The sequence below is a fragment of the Aethalodelphis obliquidens genome, unplaced genomic scaffold (assembly GCF_003676395.1).
Source record: "Aethalodelphis obliquidens isolate GAN/ISIS:26980383/991018 unplaced genomic scaffold, ASM367639v1 scaffold17, whole genome shotgun sequence".
Taxonomy (NCBI): Eukaryota; Metazoa; Chordata; class Mammalia; order Artiodactyla; family Delphinidae; genus Aethalodelphis; species Aethalodelphis obliquidens.
This window is the reverse complement of record NW_020837961.1, coordinates 29154004-29171641: the sequence shown is the minus strand read 5'-3', so window position 1 is coordinate 29171641 and position 17638 is coordinate 29154004. Positions and strand designations below refer to the sequence as shown.

The following is a 17638-nucleotide window of genomic DNA, read 5'->3' as shown; positions in this document are numbered from 1 at the left end:
GTCAGAAGGATGATACCATGCTGACTATATAACTAGATCTTTGAACGTTATTCTCAAGGGTGGTAAATGCAAAACAAAGTAATATCAACTGGCACTTAATTCTGCAAGTTCCCTGCTGATTGGGGTATTCAGAGAAATGGAACTCTTCCTGACAGGAAGTCAGCCTATGAGTATGGAGACATCTGAAAATAAAGTGTGCTTTAATTTGGCACCCCACTGTTTTACAGCTGGTCTTTTAAATTGGGATTAGGCAGCGAGTTAGAAGAAAAGGGGAATACGTGAATGGAAATATTCTAAGCATAGTGTTTTCCTTTGGTTTTAACATAATTATGATTACAGCTGGGTTTCTGTGTTTCTCAGCTTTGACTGCTTATTGTTTGGTTTTGCTTAGTCCTTTCTTTTTTTTCTATTACTTCAAATTAATCCACTGAAGTTAAAGTATTACAAAAAGGCTAGATTAAAAGCGTAAAGCTTGAGATTGTCTTTGTTTTTATACCAAAACTCTCTGATAACTTTTTTTCATAAATAGTATATAATTTAATAGTTTTTAAGCAGAGTAATCAGTTCTTAGGATCTAGATTTACGTTTTGCTGTCAATTTTAAAGTGTTTACACTATTTGCCTCAGTTGACTGAGTTTAGTACTTTAGTGCAGTTAGAATATAATAGCATTATGTATACATATATATATATATATAAAACACAGTATAGTTTAGGGAGGGACAATTATTATATATAAGTAGTTGCCCATATATTCCATATGTTATGCATCTTTTAGTCAGGCAGCTGTTTTTAGTCAAGCTGCCATTTTATAATATGAGCTTCCAGAAGCATGCATGCAATTTTAATAAAACCTGAAGTTTGCACTTTGATTTAGGCCTGAATAAAGCACGAATCAGAAGGCTGAAGGCTATTTGTTTTTCTAGTAGTTACTTCCTCAGTTGCTGGAGATGGACTTTGTAGAGGTGGCTGTTGTCTCCATCATGGGTAACAAAAGGAGAAAGGGAAAAGTCACTTTGGAAAGGGTCTTAGGAAGAGACTGAGGTCAGGAAAATGCTGTGATGATAGATTTTTGAATTTTAATAAACGTTTTTCCCTCTGCCACTTGTTAACTCTGTAACCATGGGCAAATCACTTCACTTGCTTGAGACTCAGTTTCTTATTGAGTGAAATGGGTGTAATAAAGATTATATTAGATAATATATGTAAAAGGATGTAGAACAGTCCATAGAGCAAAGTAGGTTGTAAATTAAAGTTATTAGTTTCTGAATCTAAGTGTTAACAGCACACAAAATCTTCTCTTCAGTATTTTTAGTGCCTCTTGTTTTCTTTTAATGAAAATAGATTTTTCATATCTATGCTTTAGTCCACCATTATTTTCTGCAGTGTCTCTTCCATTATTTTCTCTTCTTTCTATGATTATATGCCCAGTCTAGTCCATTTTCATCTCAAACCATACATTATTAGATCTAGGAGATATCCCATAAATTTGCAGTTTTGGGCCATTTTCATGTAGGCAAGGTTAATGGTTAACATTCATATTTTCCATAGGCTTCCAAAGGTGATCCCACTGTTTCCTGTGCTAGCTATAGTGATCACTCCTTTGGAAGTCAATAAAGTATACCTTAATACAAGTGAGATGGATGTCATTTTAGGGATTAGTACTCCAGTGATTTTCTTAAAGATGTCTTCTGTATATTTCAGTGCTTTTTATTTATACTACATTACTTTCAACACACCTCCTGTGTTACCATAGTTGAGAAATGCTTTTATAACAGTTAACCTAGGTCACTGATTATCAACCTTTTTTTTTTCTGGCCAGATACATCATCATTAACAGTTGCTCATTATGATGAGTCTCACCCTGAGTGCTGTCAGAATCGGGGAGACAGGCAGGGACAAAAGGAGGTATCATTTGAAAAAGGTCTCCATAAAGAATCAGAAATTCTGATCCAGCTTATTCCTGAATTAGAGAAATGGCCTTTTCCTTTGTGTTGATTTTTACCTCTTTCAGTACGTACTAACAAGTTGACTTTCCTACAGGAGTCTCTTTGTATTTCCTTTCCAAGAGAAGCTGCAGTTTACTGCCTTATCAAATTCACACCCCACTGCCTTATTGTAAAGCTCTCTAATATCTATTTTATTTTAGTTTCTACTTGTTTCTCTGCTGCTTTGTAAGTAGCATTCAGGTATTTGACATATGTGTTACGTGTATCATGTCATTTTGTGGGTATTTTCCCAGAAAAATCAAACTGCCTAAACCCGAATCTGTTCTGACGTTCTTCTGACATCTTCCTTTCCACAAGGTGCTTTTACATATAGTGAGTCTGAAAATGCATGGCAATATCCTAATACTGGATACATAGGGCATTCTTTTTGATAATAATTATGTATTTTTGAAAAATTTTTGTTGGAATCTCAAGTTTTCATTAGACATTCTGTTAAAACAGTGGAATTGTCTTGTTCAGTCTGTTGATTTGTCATGTTATTCTGATTATCAGATACCACATAATTGAGAGCAAACTTAAGTCTGGTTTCTTATTGTTCTTTTTTCAGAGGGGAGGTGGTCTATTCCTTTACCTAAGAAAGCTTACAGCTTTGCTTAATCTTTCAGAGTTGTGTCCTATTTATATGTGTTGAAAAGATTCACTGTTGTTTTGTAGCACTAATTTGTAGCTTAGTTTGTGAACATAGGTTTCTTTTTTTCTGGTACTGTAAGTTAAGGAAGAGAAAAGGAGTTTGATCATTGGCAGTGAGAAAGTAAAACAACGGGAAAGTTTTTTACAAAGAAGCTTCCTAATTCTTGTTAGTATCTTAACCAAGTCTGAATTGCTGCCTTACTTATTTGGACGTTTGGCAGTGCTGTCATTGCTTTTCTGCTAATTATTAGGAGTTGTTCTTAATGATATCTGCTTGTTACCTGTATCTTCTATCTCAGCTGCCCAGATTTGAGTTTCTTGTAGCCTGGTAGCTGAATTTCTGGAACTGAAAACAAAACCAATCACAACTCAATCATTGTTAGAACCAACACCTGTAGCACAAGTTAACTTGCTTAAAAACTTTTCCAACTCTTGCCACAATATACTAATTTTTAAAAAATGCCTTTATTTCTTTTGAATCTTTTGAATTTTGTTGAACTTTGTAGTAAAGTTCACTTTTGTTCAACTAGCTCTTTCTGTTCTTTTAATTTGGTTTCTCTAGTACGATAGGCTGAAAAATGGCTCCCCAAAAGATATTCACGTCAAATCTCTGGAACCTATGAATGTTACCTTATTTGGAAAGAGGGTCTTTGTGTGATTATGTTAAGGATTTTGACATGAGGGATACTCCTGCGTTATTTGGATGGGCCCTACATGCTGTTATATGTATCCTTATGGCAGAGAGTCAGAGGGAGATTAGAGATAGGTACCCAGAGGAGGAGGCAGTATGATGATGGAGCAGAGAGCAGTGTGGTCACAAGCCAAGGACTGCTGACAGCCACTAGAAGCTTGGGAGAGGCAAGGAGCAGATTTTCCCCTAGAGCCTCCAGGAGAAGAGCAACTTGATTTTGGCTCAGTGAAACTCATTTTGGACTCCTGGCCTCCAGAACTGTGAGAGAACAGACTTCTAGTAATTTAAGCCACCAAGTTTGTGACGATTTGTTATAGTGGCCACAACAAGTGAGTAATCTATCTAGTGAGTGTTCTTAGTGCCATGCTCTTCCCTCCTTCACCTAACAGTGTTAAATTATGGTCTCTTTAACAAACATTTGAATGTTTGTTATAAGGGAAATTGAGTCAGATACTGTTGAGAACCCCAAGAGATAGGCATCGCTACCTTTAAAGAATTTTACTGTAGTTGAGACAAATTCCAATTTGTAAAGTTATTGACCCAGAAAAAAAAAAGGCAAAATAAGCTAGTATTGCATATATTTCTAATGGAGATGAAATTGATATGAATAAAATACTGCGAGAGAGATGCACCACTGATTATTTGTGCAGCAAAACCAGGTTATCAAGTATTTCATTTCACTATTTTAGTTATGTTGTAGGTCAAAATGACCTACATGGTAATGTTTATCCATAACATGTTTTAGGACTTCTGCATTAAACTTAAAGTTTATACCAGCTAATATCTCATTAGGTACATTGATAAATATTTGAAAATATTATGGAATCATTCTGGACTGAAAGGCCTTACTCCTCTTCATTGGGAAAGTCATTAAGCATACTGTGATTGGCTATAGCTTGTGGCTGTTGACAACTATAACATCCTACTGCAGCACGTAATGTATGTGTCTTAGTACTGTAAAATTAGGACCAAAGCTTTATTGGTAGATGTAGTATGAGGTTTGGAAAAATTTGATTCTGAAGATATAATTTCATAGCATAAACATAAATGATACTTTATTTTCTCCTAATGAATACATTTCACAGTTATTTACTTTTCATTTGATGTAAAATTTTGAATACTGAAATTAAATCTCACTTTGTATTAAGAATTTATTCAATGAGCACATAGTATCAGTTTACAGTGGTCACTGTTCAGAGTGGTAGACTCCAAATGGTTAAACAGCAGGGGAGTTTTCTGCTTTTAGTTAAAAACTGCTGTTTTCTATATGCCTTATTTACTACATTTTAAATTCTTAATGTTGTGTGCTGTGGGATTGGGCATGCAAAAGTCAGCAGAAAGAGTCTGGTTTTTTCATCTAGAGCTATTACTTGCTGTACAATAATAAAGGCACTATTTTATTGGGTTACTTGTAATTAACTTCAGCACTAGGCATTCATATAAATCATTCGTAATCTGTTTTCTTTAGATTTTTATTCTTTTAAACTGGTTTAATGTACTTGCTTTCTGTTATCTTTTTACATATGGATGGAGGTTGTAATTGCTTTTTGGAATTAGGCTGTCAGAAACCAACATATATGTGAATTCAAGAAATGACTGAGGCAAGCTAATGAATTTTATATAACATTTTATAGAGATTTGTTACTGAAGTATTATCTAGTAGTATTTGTTTTGTTGCAAATTTAATAAATAACCATACTCTCAAGTTAAAAAGTGTCTACAGATTTAGAAATTTTAAATGGCAACAATTATTAATTAGAAAATATATTTACTATGTTTTTCAAAATCCTGAGATAGCAAAGACATGAAATTTCTTTGAACACTTGTCTGTCAATTTATTGACATTCTTCTTTTAATTTTAAACATTTGAATCTTCATATATTTTCCATAATATTAGCTGATAAATGCTATTTCATAGATTAACTAGTATGTAATTTATATTATTTTGTTTACAACTTTTTTATGATTATTAGTTTAAAATTGAGTGAAAATGAATTAGAGAGAGCCTTTTTGAGTAAAAAAAAGAGGCATCTAAAAAGAAACACATATGTATGTCTGGCTGAGTTTAAGTAACTGTATTATTCAAAATTAATGTTAGAAAACAAAACTTTGTCTCTAAAATTACCTTCATTTTATAAATGTTTACAGTGATTTGTAGAAAGAGTTTAGAGGTATAGGTAGTTTTATTCTCTCCCAGGACACCAAAAGCTTGACTTGATGATCCCTATAAAAGGAATGTTAGGTGTATTGAGGTGGGGGATGGGAGGCATGATGAATGTACCATGTCCTGAAAGTAGTGCTTTTAAAAATAATTCAGTTGGTAAATACTTTTTATTATAGCTGAGTACATGAGATGGTTTAAAAATCTTTTTAAAATAAGTAGCTGTTTTATATAGTTTTAATGGAAGTCTTTCATGTTTCCTCTCCAGCAGTCTCTAATGAACGCTCCTTGTAATTTCAGTGCAGGCTTTGAGATTCCCTAAAGACTTGACTTCAGACCTCAAAGGGCAGCAATTGCCACATGTCTGGAGAACTGGAGTTGCCAAACAGACTGATCATGTACTACTAGGACACATTTATATAGCTTCTGAACATGAAGCCTTGATATAAGCTTAATGATGATCGTCTGTTGAGAGCTTGTTGCTGGAAAGGGTTAGAGCAACTTTTGTCACCTTTATTGAAATCAAGCTTTCTTTATTGATTAGTGAAAGATCTTGACTATATTAACGCCAGTTTGGAAGTTATTTGAAAGATCATTGTTGACTGGAGAATAGGTTTTTTCTGAAAAAGTTTAAAAACAGATTTTTAAAGAAACTTGCAAATTTATTAATTTTAAAGTACGCTTAAACACAACACCAGGGGATTATTGCTTTTTTGATTATTTACAAACAATTTAAAACTATATTGTAATCACATACTTGATTGCATGGTTATCTCAACTTTTTGGTTTTTTTTTTTTTTTTGCGGTACGCGGGCCTCTCACTGTTGTGGTCTCTCCCGTTGCGGAGCACAGGCTCCGGACGCGCAGGCTCAGCGGCCGTGGCTCACAGGCCTAGCTGCTCCGCGGCATGTAGGATTTTCCTGGACCGGGGCACGAACCCGTGTTCCCTGCATCAGCAGGCGGACTCTCAACCACTGTGCCACCAGGGAAGCCCTATTTTGTCAATCCTATAAATAGTTATTTTCTCAATATTCAATTACTTCCACATAGTAAATGTTCAAAAGCATTTGTTAAATAAGCAGTTATGAAACTGAACCATTTGCTAATCCAAATTTAATAGAATTTTTCTTTCTTTTCTCTATTTTGTAGTTATCTGTGTATATATTTTATTTATAAACTGAGCCATAATACTTGTACAAACTAGGTGCACAATTTAGATGTACATGTTCACAAAAATCGTCAAATCGAAAACTTGCCAAAAGGTAAAATTTTCTTTTGATATTTCATGTAATGATTTGTTTTACCCTCTATAGAGGCAGTGGAATAAAACCTGTTCTTTACTATTATGCTATAGTCTTTCCTGGTATGGGGTTCCTCAAGTTTCTGTTAGATATGCTGTTGAGAGAGTGCTGACACAAAGTGCAAACAATGCTGAAAAGTTCTTGATAGTTTACTTTGAGCACTTAAGATTACTATATCATGACTATGAACCAGTTTTCTCTGGTTTTGACCTTTAGTCCTGTGCATAATGTGGTTCTCAATTTTGTGTTAATACATTCCCTTCCTCATTTGAGCTCTCCTTTGTGGCCTACTCCCTTGACTCCTAATAGTGTTTCTGACATGTATTTAGGTACTTGGAACTATATCCAGCCAATTTGATTTATTTTACAAAGGCATAGATAACTGTAACATCTTAAAATATTAATATTGATATTCCATTGAAGAGCAGAAGCCTTGAAATTTTTAATTTTTTATAAGAAAACTGAAATAATTTGATGAGTTTAGGTGTTTGTTAACAAATTATTCTTCATTCCATTTTTAAGTTAAATTATGTTTGGATCCTTAGGTCAATACTTAAAAAAAAGGAGAATATTTTATTACCAATAGCAATGAAGTTAATTTTATTTGGTAGGATGTAAAATACTATCTTTAAAAAAAAATTCTTAATAGTTTATGATACATTTACATTTTCATAGTTTTTTTTTTAACATCTTTATTGGAGTATAATTGCTTTACAATGGTGTGTTAGTTTCTGCTTTATAACAAAGTGAATCAGCTATACATATATCCCCATATCTCCTCCCTCTTGAGTCTCCCTCCCACCCTCCCTATCCCACCCCTTTAGGTGGTCACAAAACACCAAGCTGATCTCCCTGTGCTATGTGGCTGCTTCTCACTAGCTATCTGTTTTACATATGGTAGTGTATATATGTCCATGCCACTCTCTCACTTCATCCCAGCTAACCCTTCCCCCTCCCCATGTCTTCAAGTCCATTCTCTACGTCTCTGTCTTTATTCCTGTCCTGGCCCTAGGTTCTTCAGAACCTTTTTTTTTTAGATTCCATATATATGTGTTAGAATACAGTACTTGTTTTTCTTTTTCTGACTTACTTCACTCTGTATGACAGACTCTAGGTCCATCCAACTCACTACAAATAACTCAATTTCATTTCTTTTTATGGATGAGTAGTATTCCATTGTATATATGTGCCACATCTTTTTTATCCATTCATCTGTCGATGGACAGTTAGGTTGCTTCCATGTCCTGGCTATTGTAAATAGCGCTGCAATGAACATTGTGGTACATGACTTTTTTTTTTTAACATCTTTATTGGAGTATTATTGCTTTACAATGGTGCGTTAGTTTCTGCTTTATAACAAAGTGGATCAGTTATACATATATATATGTCCCCATATCTCTTCCTTCTTGCATCTCCCTCCCTCCTACCCTCCCTGTCCCACTCCTCTAGGTGGTCACAAAGCACCGAGCTGATCTCCCTGTGCTATGCGGCTGCTTCCCACTAGCTATCTATTTTACGTTTGGTAGTGTATATATGTCCATGCCACTCTCTCACTTTGTCCCAGCTTACCCTTCCCCCTCCCTGTATCCTCAAGTCCATTCTCTAGTAGGTCTGTGTCTTTATTCCTGTCTTGCCCCTAGGTTCTTCAGAACTTTCTTTTTTTTTTTTTGCGGTACGTGGGCCTCTCACTGCTGTGGCCTCTCCCGTTGCGGAGCACAGGCTCCGGACGCGCAGGCTCAGCGGCCATGGCTCACGGGCCCAGCCGCTCCGCGGCCTGTGGGATCTTTCTGGACGGGGGCACGAACCCGTGTCCCCTGCATCGGCAGGCGGACTCTCAACCACTGCACCACCAGGGAAGCCGTGAATTTTATTTTTTATCAAGGAAAACATATATTATTTCACAGATCTAATAATAGTATAAAACTTAAACTGAAAACAGCAGTTCCCTGCTGCAATTCTTCTTCTCTCCCTTGATTCTTACTTTCTTGAAGGAGCCACATTCAGATCTCTTAGCTTTTGACTCTGCTAGTTACTTTCATATTTCTAAATGATAGCTATTTCTGGATTTTTCTGTTTTAGATATTATCTAATGTCTTCTATGGAAGATGACTATTGAGTACTTATATTGCTGTCCCTGTTCATTTTATGTACTCTCTTGTTTCCAGGACAGTTATATCATAGTATTTAGTTAAAACCATACCTAGCATTTACATTTTCGTGACAATGTAAATATCTGTGCAGACCCACAAAATGTACCATGCTTACCCAACCACCTTCCCTCTCCTTCCTCCCTCCTTCCTTCCTTCCTTCCTTCCTTCCTTCCTTCCGTCCTTCCTTCTTCTCTCCCTCCCTCCCTCCCTGCCTCCCACTTGTTTGTCTCTCTTTCATTGATTCTCCTGGAATTAGTAACTTCCTACTTTTTTTGTTAATTTAAATTTCTGTGTACCCACCACAAATTTATTTCTGAATTTTCCACTGAAATCATATAACTTCTACCAGTGTAATGAATACACTTGGTATCTATTGGTTCAATTCTTTTCCTATGAGATACAGTACCCGGAGTTCTCTGTTTTCTTGTTCTTGCCTGGATTGGTTACTCCTTAGTTGTGTAGAAAGGTGTCATCTGGAGGCTTCTTTTATCATCAACCTAGATGTTTCCTCTTCTCCCTCTTATGCTATAGTGTCTATTTCCTGTGTCCTATAGTGGCCTTCTTTTATGAAAGATACACTGATTCAGCATTTATTGATCACTTATTCTATATGTGCTGGTCACTGTCCTAGCACAGGAAATAGGAGAGAATAAAACAGAGAAAAGCAAAAAAGAAATCTAATCGGCAGTAAGTATGCCATGCAAAAATTAAAGCAGAACTGGGATGGAGGATGATAGTGGGGTCTCTGTATTAATTTTGATGAGGCATGTCCTTTGTAATTTCTTAAAAGAGAATGCATGACAGAATTTTTTAGACCTTGTATGAAAATGTCTTTTTTTTTTAATCTTTATATGTGACTGGTGGCTTGTTGGGATATTAGTATTACAGGCTGAAAATTGTAATCGTTCCAATTATTTTTTTCTCTGTGAGAGCTTTTAGTATTTTTATTATTTTAAAAAGTGTTTGTTGTTACTGGATTGTACCTTGATGTGGGTGGATCTTTTAAAATCCATTGTCTTTGATATTTAATGTAAACTTTTTCAGTCTGAAAAAGTATGTACTTATGTTCAGAGAAGTTTTCTTGAATTATATCTATGGGAATTCCTTTCTCTGTATTCTCATTTCTGTTTCCAGAACTCCTCTTAGTTAGATGTTGAACTGTCTGGATTAATTATCTAATTTTCATATCCATTCTCACCTGTTTTTCCTTCATTTTATCTTTTATTTTACTCTTCTAAGAGCCTTTGTCAACATCTTCCGTAGTTCTTTCAAAATTTTTATTTGTTATTATACTCTTAATTTCTAATAGCATTTTCTATTTTTCTGAGGTTTTCAGGGGAGATGGGAGGGGAAAGCTGGATGGTTAATTTTATGTCAACTTGACTATGTCATGGGGTATACAGATACTTGGTCAGACATTATTCTGAGAGTTTCTGAATGAGATGAACATTGAAATCGGTAGGCTTTGTAAAGCAGGTTGTCCTTCCTGATGTGGATGGGCCTCATCCAATCAGTTGAAGGCCTGACTAGCACAAAAAGGCTGAGCATTCCCTGAGTAGAGAGAATTCTACTTGCTTGACTGCCTTGGAACTGAGATGTCACTTTTTCCTGCCTTTGTCCTCAAACTAACATATTGGCTCCTTTTGGGTTTTGAACCTAGTGCCCTTCAGTCTGGAACTACACCATTCATTTTCCAGATTTTTATGCTTTTTGTCTTGGAGTAGAATTACACCATCAGCTTTCCTGGTTCTTCTGCTTGCTAACTCGCCCTGCAGAGACTTGTCAGCCTCCATAATTATGTGAGCCACTTTCTTAAAATAAATAAAATACATATCTCTGTCTTGTTGGTTCTGTTTCTCTGGAGGACTCTGTTTTTCATACGACAAATTTCATCTGTTGTGCAAAGAGAGGGTTATCTGGCTCCCCAGATGTTCTGGGCTCCAATAAGATGGTCCATGTTACAACTCCTGCTTCAGTTCTTCTTAGAGATTAAAGGAGCTCCCAAGGCCTGTGATCATGGGCACTGCTGAGGGCCACAGACTCTTGGCTTGGAGAACTCTAATACAGAGGCAAAGAGGTACCCGTGAATAAAAAAGTAACCCTGCCCTGAATTTTTACATGAAAGTTTTTACCTTTCTGATGGTATTAATTATACTTTTCTTTAGTCTTCCTCTCCCTACCCCATTAACAATACTTTTTAATATTTTAATTAGTTAATATTTTGTCCTTTTTTTTTTGCGGTACGCGGGCCTCTCACTCTTGCGGCCTCTCCCGTTGTGGAGCACAGGCTCCAGACGCGCAGGCTCAGCGGCCACGGCTCACGGGCCCAGCTGCTCTGCGGCATGTGGGATCTTCCCAGACCGGGGCAGGAACCCAGGTCCCCTGCATCGGCAGACGGACTCTCAACCACTACGCCACCAGGGAAGCCCCCTGTCCATTTTTAATAATTATTTTTTTTCCTGCTTGTTTCTTTGGTGTCTGTCACTCATATGAGTCTTTCCTCTAATGACTAGTGACCCTTTGTGCTCATGTTTAAGTGTATTGCACAAAAGTCTATGTGCCTATGTATGTGCTGTCTGCTGGTGATGAATAAGCTTTATTTTAAATGTTATCATGACTTCTCGTTTTTCTCAGAGAACACTTCTCTAATATTGCTTGATGTCTCATGGTTCAGTAAGCATACTTTCAAGTTATTTTGTTTTTTACAATAAGGCTTTTTAAAATGTTCAGAGGTTTACTCCTCTGGAAAGTAAATATCCAGTCTCTTACCATGGTTGGGATGGCCATCGATATGAGGAGAGGAGCTCAGATTCTGTGTTTTTTATACCAGCTTTTATTCATTTAAACTCCTTTCATCCCTGTCCCTCAGTCATCCATATATGTAATCAGTGCCTTCAATTCTTGGCCTTTCTAAGGGTTTTGTAACAAGCATTTGTCTGCTTCAAGTTATTTCCCTTCAGGTTGTAGAGAAATTTTTTAACTCTCTCTCATTACTCTTGTCCTCTCTTTAGTATTTTTGTTCTTGCTTTTTGCTGTTTAACCAAAGTCACTCATTTTATACCTTTTTTTTTTTTTTTTTTTTGCGGTACACGGGCCTCTCACTGTTGTGGCCCCTCCTGTTGTGGAGCACAGGCTCCGGACGTGCAGGCTCAGCGGCCATGGCTCACGGGCCTAGCCGCTCTGCGGCATGTGGGATCTTCCTGGACTGGGGCACGAACCCATGTCCCCTGCATCGGCAGGCGGACTCTCAACCACTGCGCCACCAGGGAAGCCCTATACCTTTTTTATTTTAAGAGTAGAACATAGTTTAGTGATTTTCTAGCCGACTAGAATAAAAAAAAAAATTGATATACATTTAATGTCAGTATCGATGGCTTGACTAAAAAAGAAAAAAGGTGGCAGCATGGAGTATATGTAGTCTATCTTGTCAATCTGTAGCTTGATTTTATTTGCTTTAGAGCATGGTAATATTTAGGAATTACTTTTAAAATTCAGATAAATTCATGTGCTGTACTCAAGACACTAAAATATGTTGTAGGAGATTATCAAATTTATAGAAAACTGTCAAGTTCACTTTAGGGAAGTTAAAGTTGTATCAAAATATTATAAATTAATATATAGCACATTTATTGGTGCCCTTTTCCTCTATATTTGTTTGTTGATGGTGGGGAGGCATAGAATTAATTTAGTTGATGAAGTCTTTTTTTTCCCCCAACCCAAGTTTGGTGGACTTTTACCACCAAAAGCACATGTTTGAAAATTGATGTAACTCTGTTTATTTACTAGATTTCACTAATATATACTACCTCTGTTGTTGTTGTATGACTTAAGAGCATTAGTAAGCTAAGAGTATATTTTAGTAAAAATTGACTAATCAACAGTTATGGCCTTAGGAAGTGATAGTCAATTAAATACAGCTTAGAACAGGTATGAAATTATTGACTCAGTTGTGTTTTGAGTCCTTCCTCTCCAAAGTGCTGAAGTGTGTTTTAAAATTACTTAGCTGCATTAGTGGTTGGATTTGAGGCTTTTAACATGTTTTTCATCAATACCTCTGGGAAAAGAATAACCAAAACCTTTAAATGTATGGTGCATTTTGCATTGCTGTATAATTGTAAATACTATGATGAAATATTGAAATGATCATGAGAGACGATAACCATTAAGCTTTTCTTTCAACTGTTAAAACTCACTAAAGGTTATCTTGAGCTGTGGTTTGTGAAATTGTTTAGGCTAACACCTTCTTTAGTAATTGTCTCAGAAGTGCAGAAAATGCTTTAGGATAGCATGAATCTTCTTTGTAGTTTAGGTGACTTTCTTAAGGATTGTAGTCAGTGTTTTAGTATGGAGAAAACTTGTTGGCTTTGACTAGCAGCTGGGTTTATTAAAACAAATTAATTTCCTATTCTCATGGGTTTCAGCTTCTTTTTACCTGGGTTATTAATTCCTATCAGTATATCTTTATGTACCTGGTATGTGATATTTTATTAAATGTTAAATAGTTTATAATTAGGAATGGATTATAGGCAAATTAAAACTCTGATATCTTTAAGAATTGTGAGATTTTTAGAACTACCCAAAGCATAGGTAAGATTTGTATTTTCACTTCATTTCTCATTTAGTCTAATTTTTTTAACTGGTGAAAAAGTTTTATTCCAGGTGTTTATTAGATAGCTGTTACTACAAGTTAAATAATATGAGTTTATAGGTTATGTTTGAGAAAACAAGAATCCAGATGTATTAGCAGTCATAAATATGTTTCTGAGCTTTTGTAAGAAAAATTGGACTCTTCCAGTTCTATGTGTATTTTCATGTCTAATTTGTTTTTAATTTAAAAGAAAAAAATTGTGACATACCAATTTAAGTTGAAGTCATAAAATTTTTAGATGGTAATGTTTTTATAGTTATAGTAACTTTAACTAGTTTTCTATCTGACCTAAATCATGCTGTTTAAAATCTTTGTGAAATTTAAAATCTTTATGAAATTTAAATTTACATTATCAGTAAAAGTCAGTTTGTATACATAAATGAAAATAAAATCAAAGTGATGTTTACCTGTATACTTAAAATTTGAGTGTCTCTACTGTTACTGATGGTTTTCATGTGGGGTTTGAGTTTTGTATGACATAAAAATCCCCACCTGTTGCCGTTTTAAATCAGAGAAAATGGATTTGAGAAAAATAATACTAGTAGATACTTTTGAAAATAACATGTGTGATCTAAAGAATTATATATGGGGTAACCTCTTGCCTTTCTTCCTAATTTCTTTTTTTCTAGCGAGAAAAGTTACTATTTTCTTTTTACTAAATTTAATTTCCCTTTTGAGAATTTTCCCTCAAGTAAGTGATCTAAAGGAAAACTCAGTTTAAGGTCTTGCCCCCTCATACTCTGGTGCTGTATCAGATTTCCAGGTGGCTTGCTGAGAGTGCTCTGTTGGGCATAAGAGCTGAGGAGTGAGATTTTGCTTCTGTTCCTTGACTAGGGCATCCCTGTGTTACCATCCTTTCTGATTCCCTGCTGTCTATCAACAAAGATCACAACTGTGTTTTCCTTATCCCCTCAAAGCCTCAACTATGTGTACATCTTTCTGTGATAATTTTCTGACTCCCCCAAGGGCATGCGTTACTGTGAGGCTGTTTTAGGTCCATCTACCATTAAATCTGTCTCTATCTACTCTTCCTGTGCATTACTAGGTTTAGGGCAACTCTTTGAGTCTTGGCATCTCCCTGTGCTCTGCCTCGGAAGTGAGGTGTGGAACCTTCTGGACCAGGATCAAAAAACTTACCTGCGGTTTCTGCTTATTCCTCTTTTCTTCCTCCTGTTTCTGAGAAGAGTGGAGGGTATGACACATCCTCTTCTCTCAGAGGTTTACTTCTTCATGGAGTTTGATTGCTTTCCTTTGTATTGTCTGTCTGTTTACTTCATTTTGCTGGAAAGAAAAGGATTTTAAATTAGATGGGTATTTCCATTTATCCTTGACTTGGTTTACCTTAGTGAAAGAAATAGAAGATCTCTATTTTGTTGTTTCAATATGCTGGCAATTGTGAATTTTGAGACTATATATTTTGGACTTATGAGCCACTAATTTCTAAATGTTTGAAAGTTGTTGAATCATAAAATCACACATCTTTAAGAATTTTTTTAAGGGGTATCGAGGGCCTAGAGATGTATAGTGATCTGTTTATGGACATATCCTGTTAGTGTCATAGTCAGTTTGAGAACATAGATCCCATGACTTCTTGTTCCTCAGCAACACATTGCTTTATCTTCTCACCTAGTCCTAGCCAATTACTACCCTCAAATGTTCTGACTGACTTTATATCTACTTTTCATTCTACTGTATATGTTCTGTTAGTATATTCTTGCTGACACTATTCATGAAATAGAACTCTATAACAAAATTATGGCAAACAGCCATTTCAGTCCTGAGGGCCACCTTGGGTTTTTCAAAACATGAAAGTAATAAATACTGGGGATAAAAAGGAGAAAGTAGCTGTGAAAGGATGAGGCTTAAAACTAAATCAGAATTTGGCATGACACAGAACAGTCTTCAGGGGTGAAATTACATGGAATTAAAAACTCTTCAAGGTGTTAGATTCAGAATATATGAATACTGCTTATGATAACAGTGGTAAGGTCCCCAGCACTGTCTTTTGTTTTGACCATTATAAAAGGACAGAAAAAGATTAGTTAAAGGATATTATGTAGGTGGAATAGAAGGGCTCTTCAGTTTTAAGGAACATAAAGATTATGTATATATGTCTAGTTCTTTAAAAAATACACATACGCATGCATTGGCATTTCTCAAATCTAGCTACATTTCAATTCATATGGGCCCAGCTTTATTGGATTAATGCGTATTTTATATCTGTTTTGAGATGAGGCTTAAAAAATTCATTTCTGTATATATTAATGGTTAATTTTCTTCTGAGGCTTTTTAAAGAAAATATTTATTTACTTTTTATTTTTGGCTGAGTCAGGTCTTAGTTGGGGCATCGGGGATCTTTCGACGCGGCACCCAGGCTCTTCGTTGGGGCACGCAGGCTCTTTGTTGCAGCACGTGGGCTTCTCTCTAGTTGTGTTGCGCGGGCTTGTCTGTAGCTGTGGTGCACAGGCTCCAGAGCATGTGGGCTCAGTAGTTGCAGCACGGGGGCTCTCTAGTTGTGGTGCTCGGGCTCCAGAGCACGTGGGGTCTGTAGTTGCCGCACACAGGCTCTCTAATTGTGGGGCGCAGGCTTACTTGCCCTGTGGCATGTGGGACCTTACTTGCCCTGCATGGGAAGATGGATTCTTAACCACCGGAACACCAGGGGGCTTTTTAATGGATAACTTATTCATAAAGAATATATTAATAATTTTATGCCATCTTTTGCTAATTCATATGCTAGTAAATTATAGTTTTTCAGCTTACAAGTAGTCTAGCCAAATTCACTGATCTCTCGTCTCTTTCTTAATCATTAATCAATTTTTGTAGAATGTGTGCTATTATTAAGTTTAGGGAGATACTTAATTCCGTCTTCCCCTCATTTGGGGTGATGCATCTCTTAAAGAAACAAAAACAAAATCTCTGTCCTTGGTCTTCTTTGCTGCTTTCCTTTCAAACTGTTTCAGTTAAATTAGTAGGATATAATGGTACAGAACTGAAAGGGCAAGATAAATATAGATAGGCTCATTTAGTTTATCTAGAATCAAATTGTTGCTAACTTGTTTAGTTTACTTTTTAATGTCAACTGTTTATGTGTTCATGGGGCTGCAGTGGGTAGGCAGCATGTTTAACAAAACTTTTCCATTAAGATTTTTTGGAACTTAATTAATTTCCATTAAATCAGTTTCAATTAAGTATGAAATTGATATGGGTGATGTTTTTCATAATTATTGTTTTAAAGAAATAACATACTGAGTGAAATTTGTTCAGCTATTTTCTGCTGTTTTTTAGGAGTGGCAGAATTCTATTCAGAAGAATGCAGGCCTTGCTTTTATTGAACTTGTCAACGAAGGAAGGTAATCTATTTTATATCCATGTATATTTTACTTTAAAATGTTATTGTATTTTTGCCATCGGAACTGATATTTTTGGTACTATATTGTTTTTGCAGTCAGTGATATAGTGAGCTTAGATATTAATTATTACAAATATTTCAATATTTAATCATTTTGTTCTCTTCATCGTTATGTGCTTAATGATAAAGTCAGTTCTTTGTTTTTCAGTAAGTAAACCTTTGGCAAAAGTATACTGATGATTCTATTAGCAGATATAAGGAAAACTGATACTTATTTGGGCTTCCTAGAAAATTCTATTATATTTGTAGAGCCAATAAATAGACTAATATGGTCTATATTATCTCTCCTATGTCATGGCCTGGGCATAAGGGAAGAAGAATTCAAGGAAAGAATAGTCAGTAGTAGGAAAGAAAAGTGAAGTACAGAGATAAAAAGAAAGATACAAGGAAAAAATAGATTTAAGAAAGTGAGAGAATTAAAGGGTAAGAATAAATTGAGGAAATGATGAGTGGACTACTTTGGGTCTGTTTCGTGTCAGTTGATGTTTTCTTTTTTAAAAAAATAAATTTATTTATTTATTTATTTTGGATGTGTTGGGTTTTTGTTGTGGCCCGCGGGCTTTCTCTAGTTGTGGTGAGCGGGGCTACTCTTCATTGCAGTGTGCAGGCTTCTCATTGCGGTGGCTCTTGTTGCAGAG

The 17638-nt window shown here is 35.7% G+C and overlaps 1 protein-coding gene across 3 annotated transcripts in view; it reads left to right on the top strand.

Moving 5' to 3' along the window:
- LRBA (LPS responsive beige-like anchor protein) overlaps positions 1 to 17638 on the top strand; it is a 736343-nt gene that overhangs the window by 221477 nt on the left and 497228 nt on the right. For all 3 annotated transcript variants that reach the window (XM_027117137.1, XM_027117135.1, XM_027117138.1), the window contains exon 35: positions 16877 to 16941. In XM_027117137.1, the coding sequence (XP_026972938.1) occupies positions 16877 to 16941 (65 nt within the window). The remainder of the gene's footprint in view (positions 1 to 16876; positions 16942 to 17638) is intronic.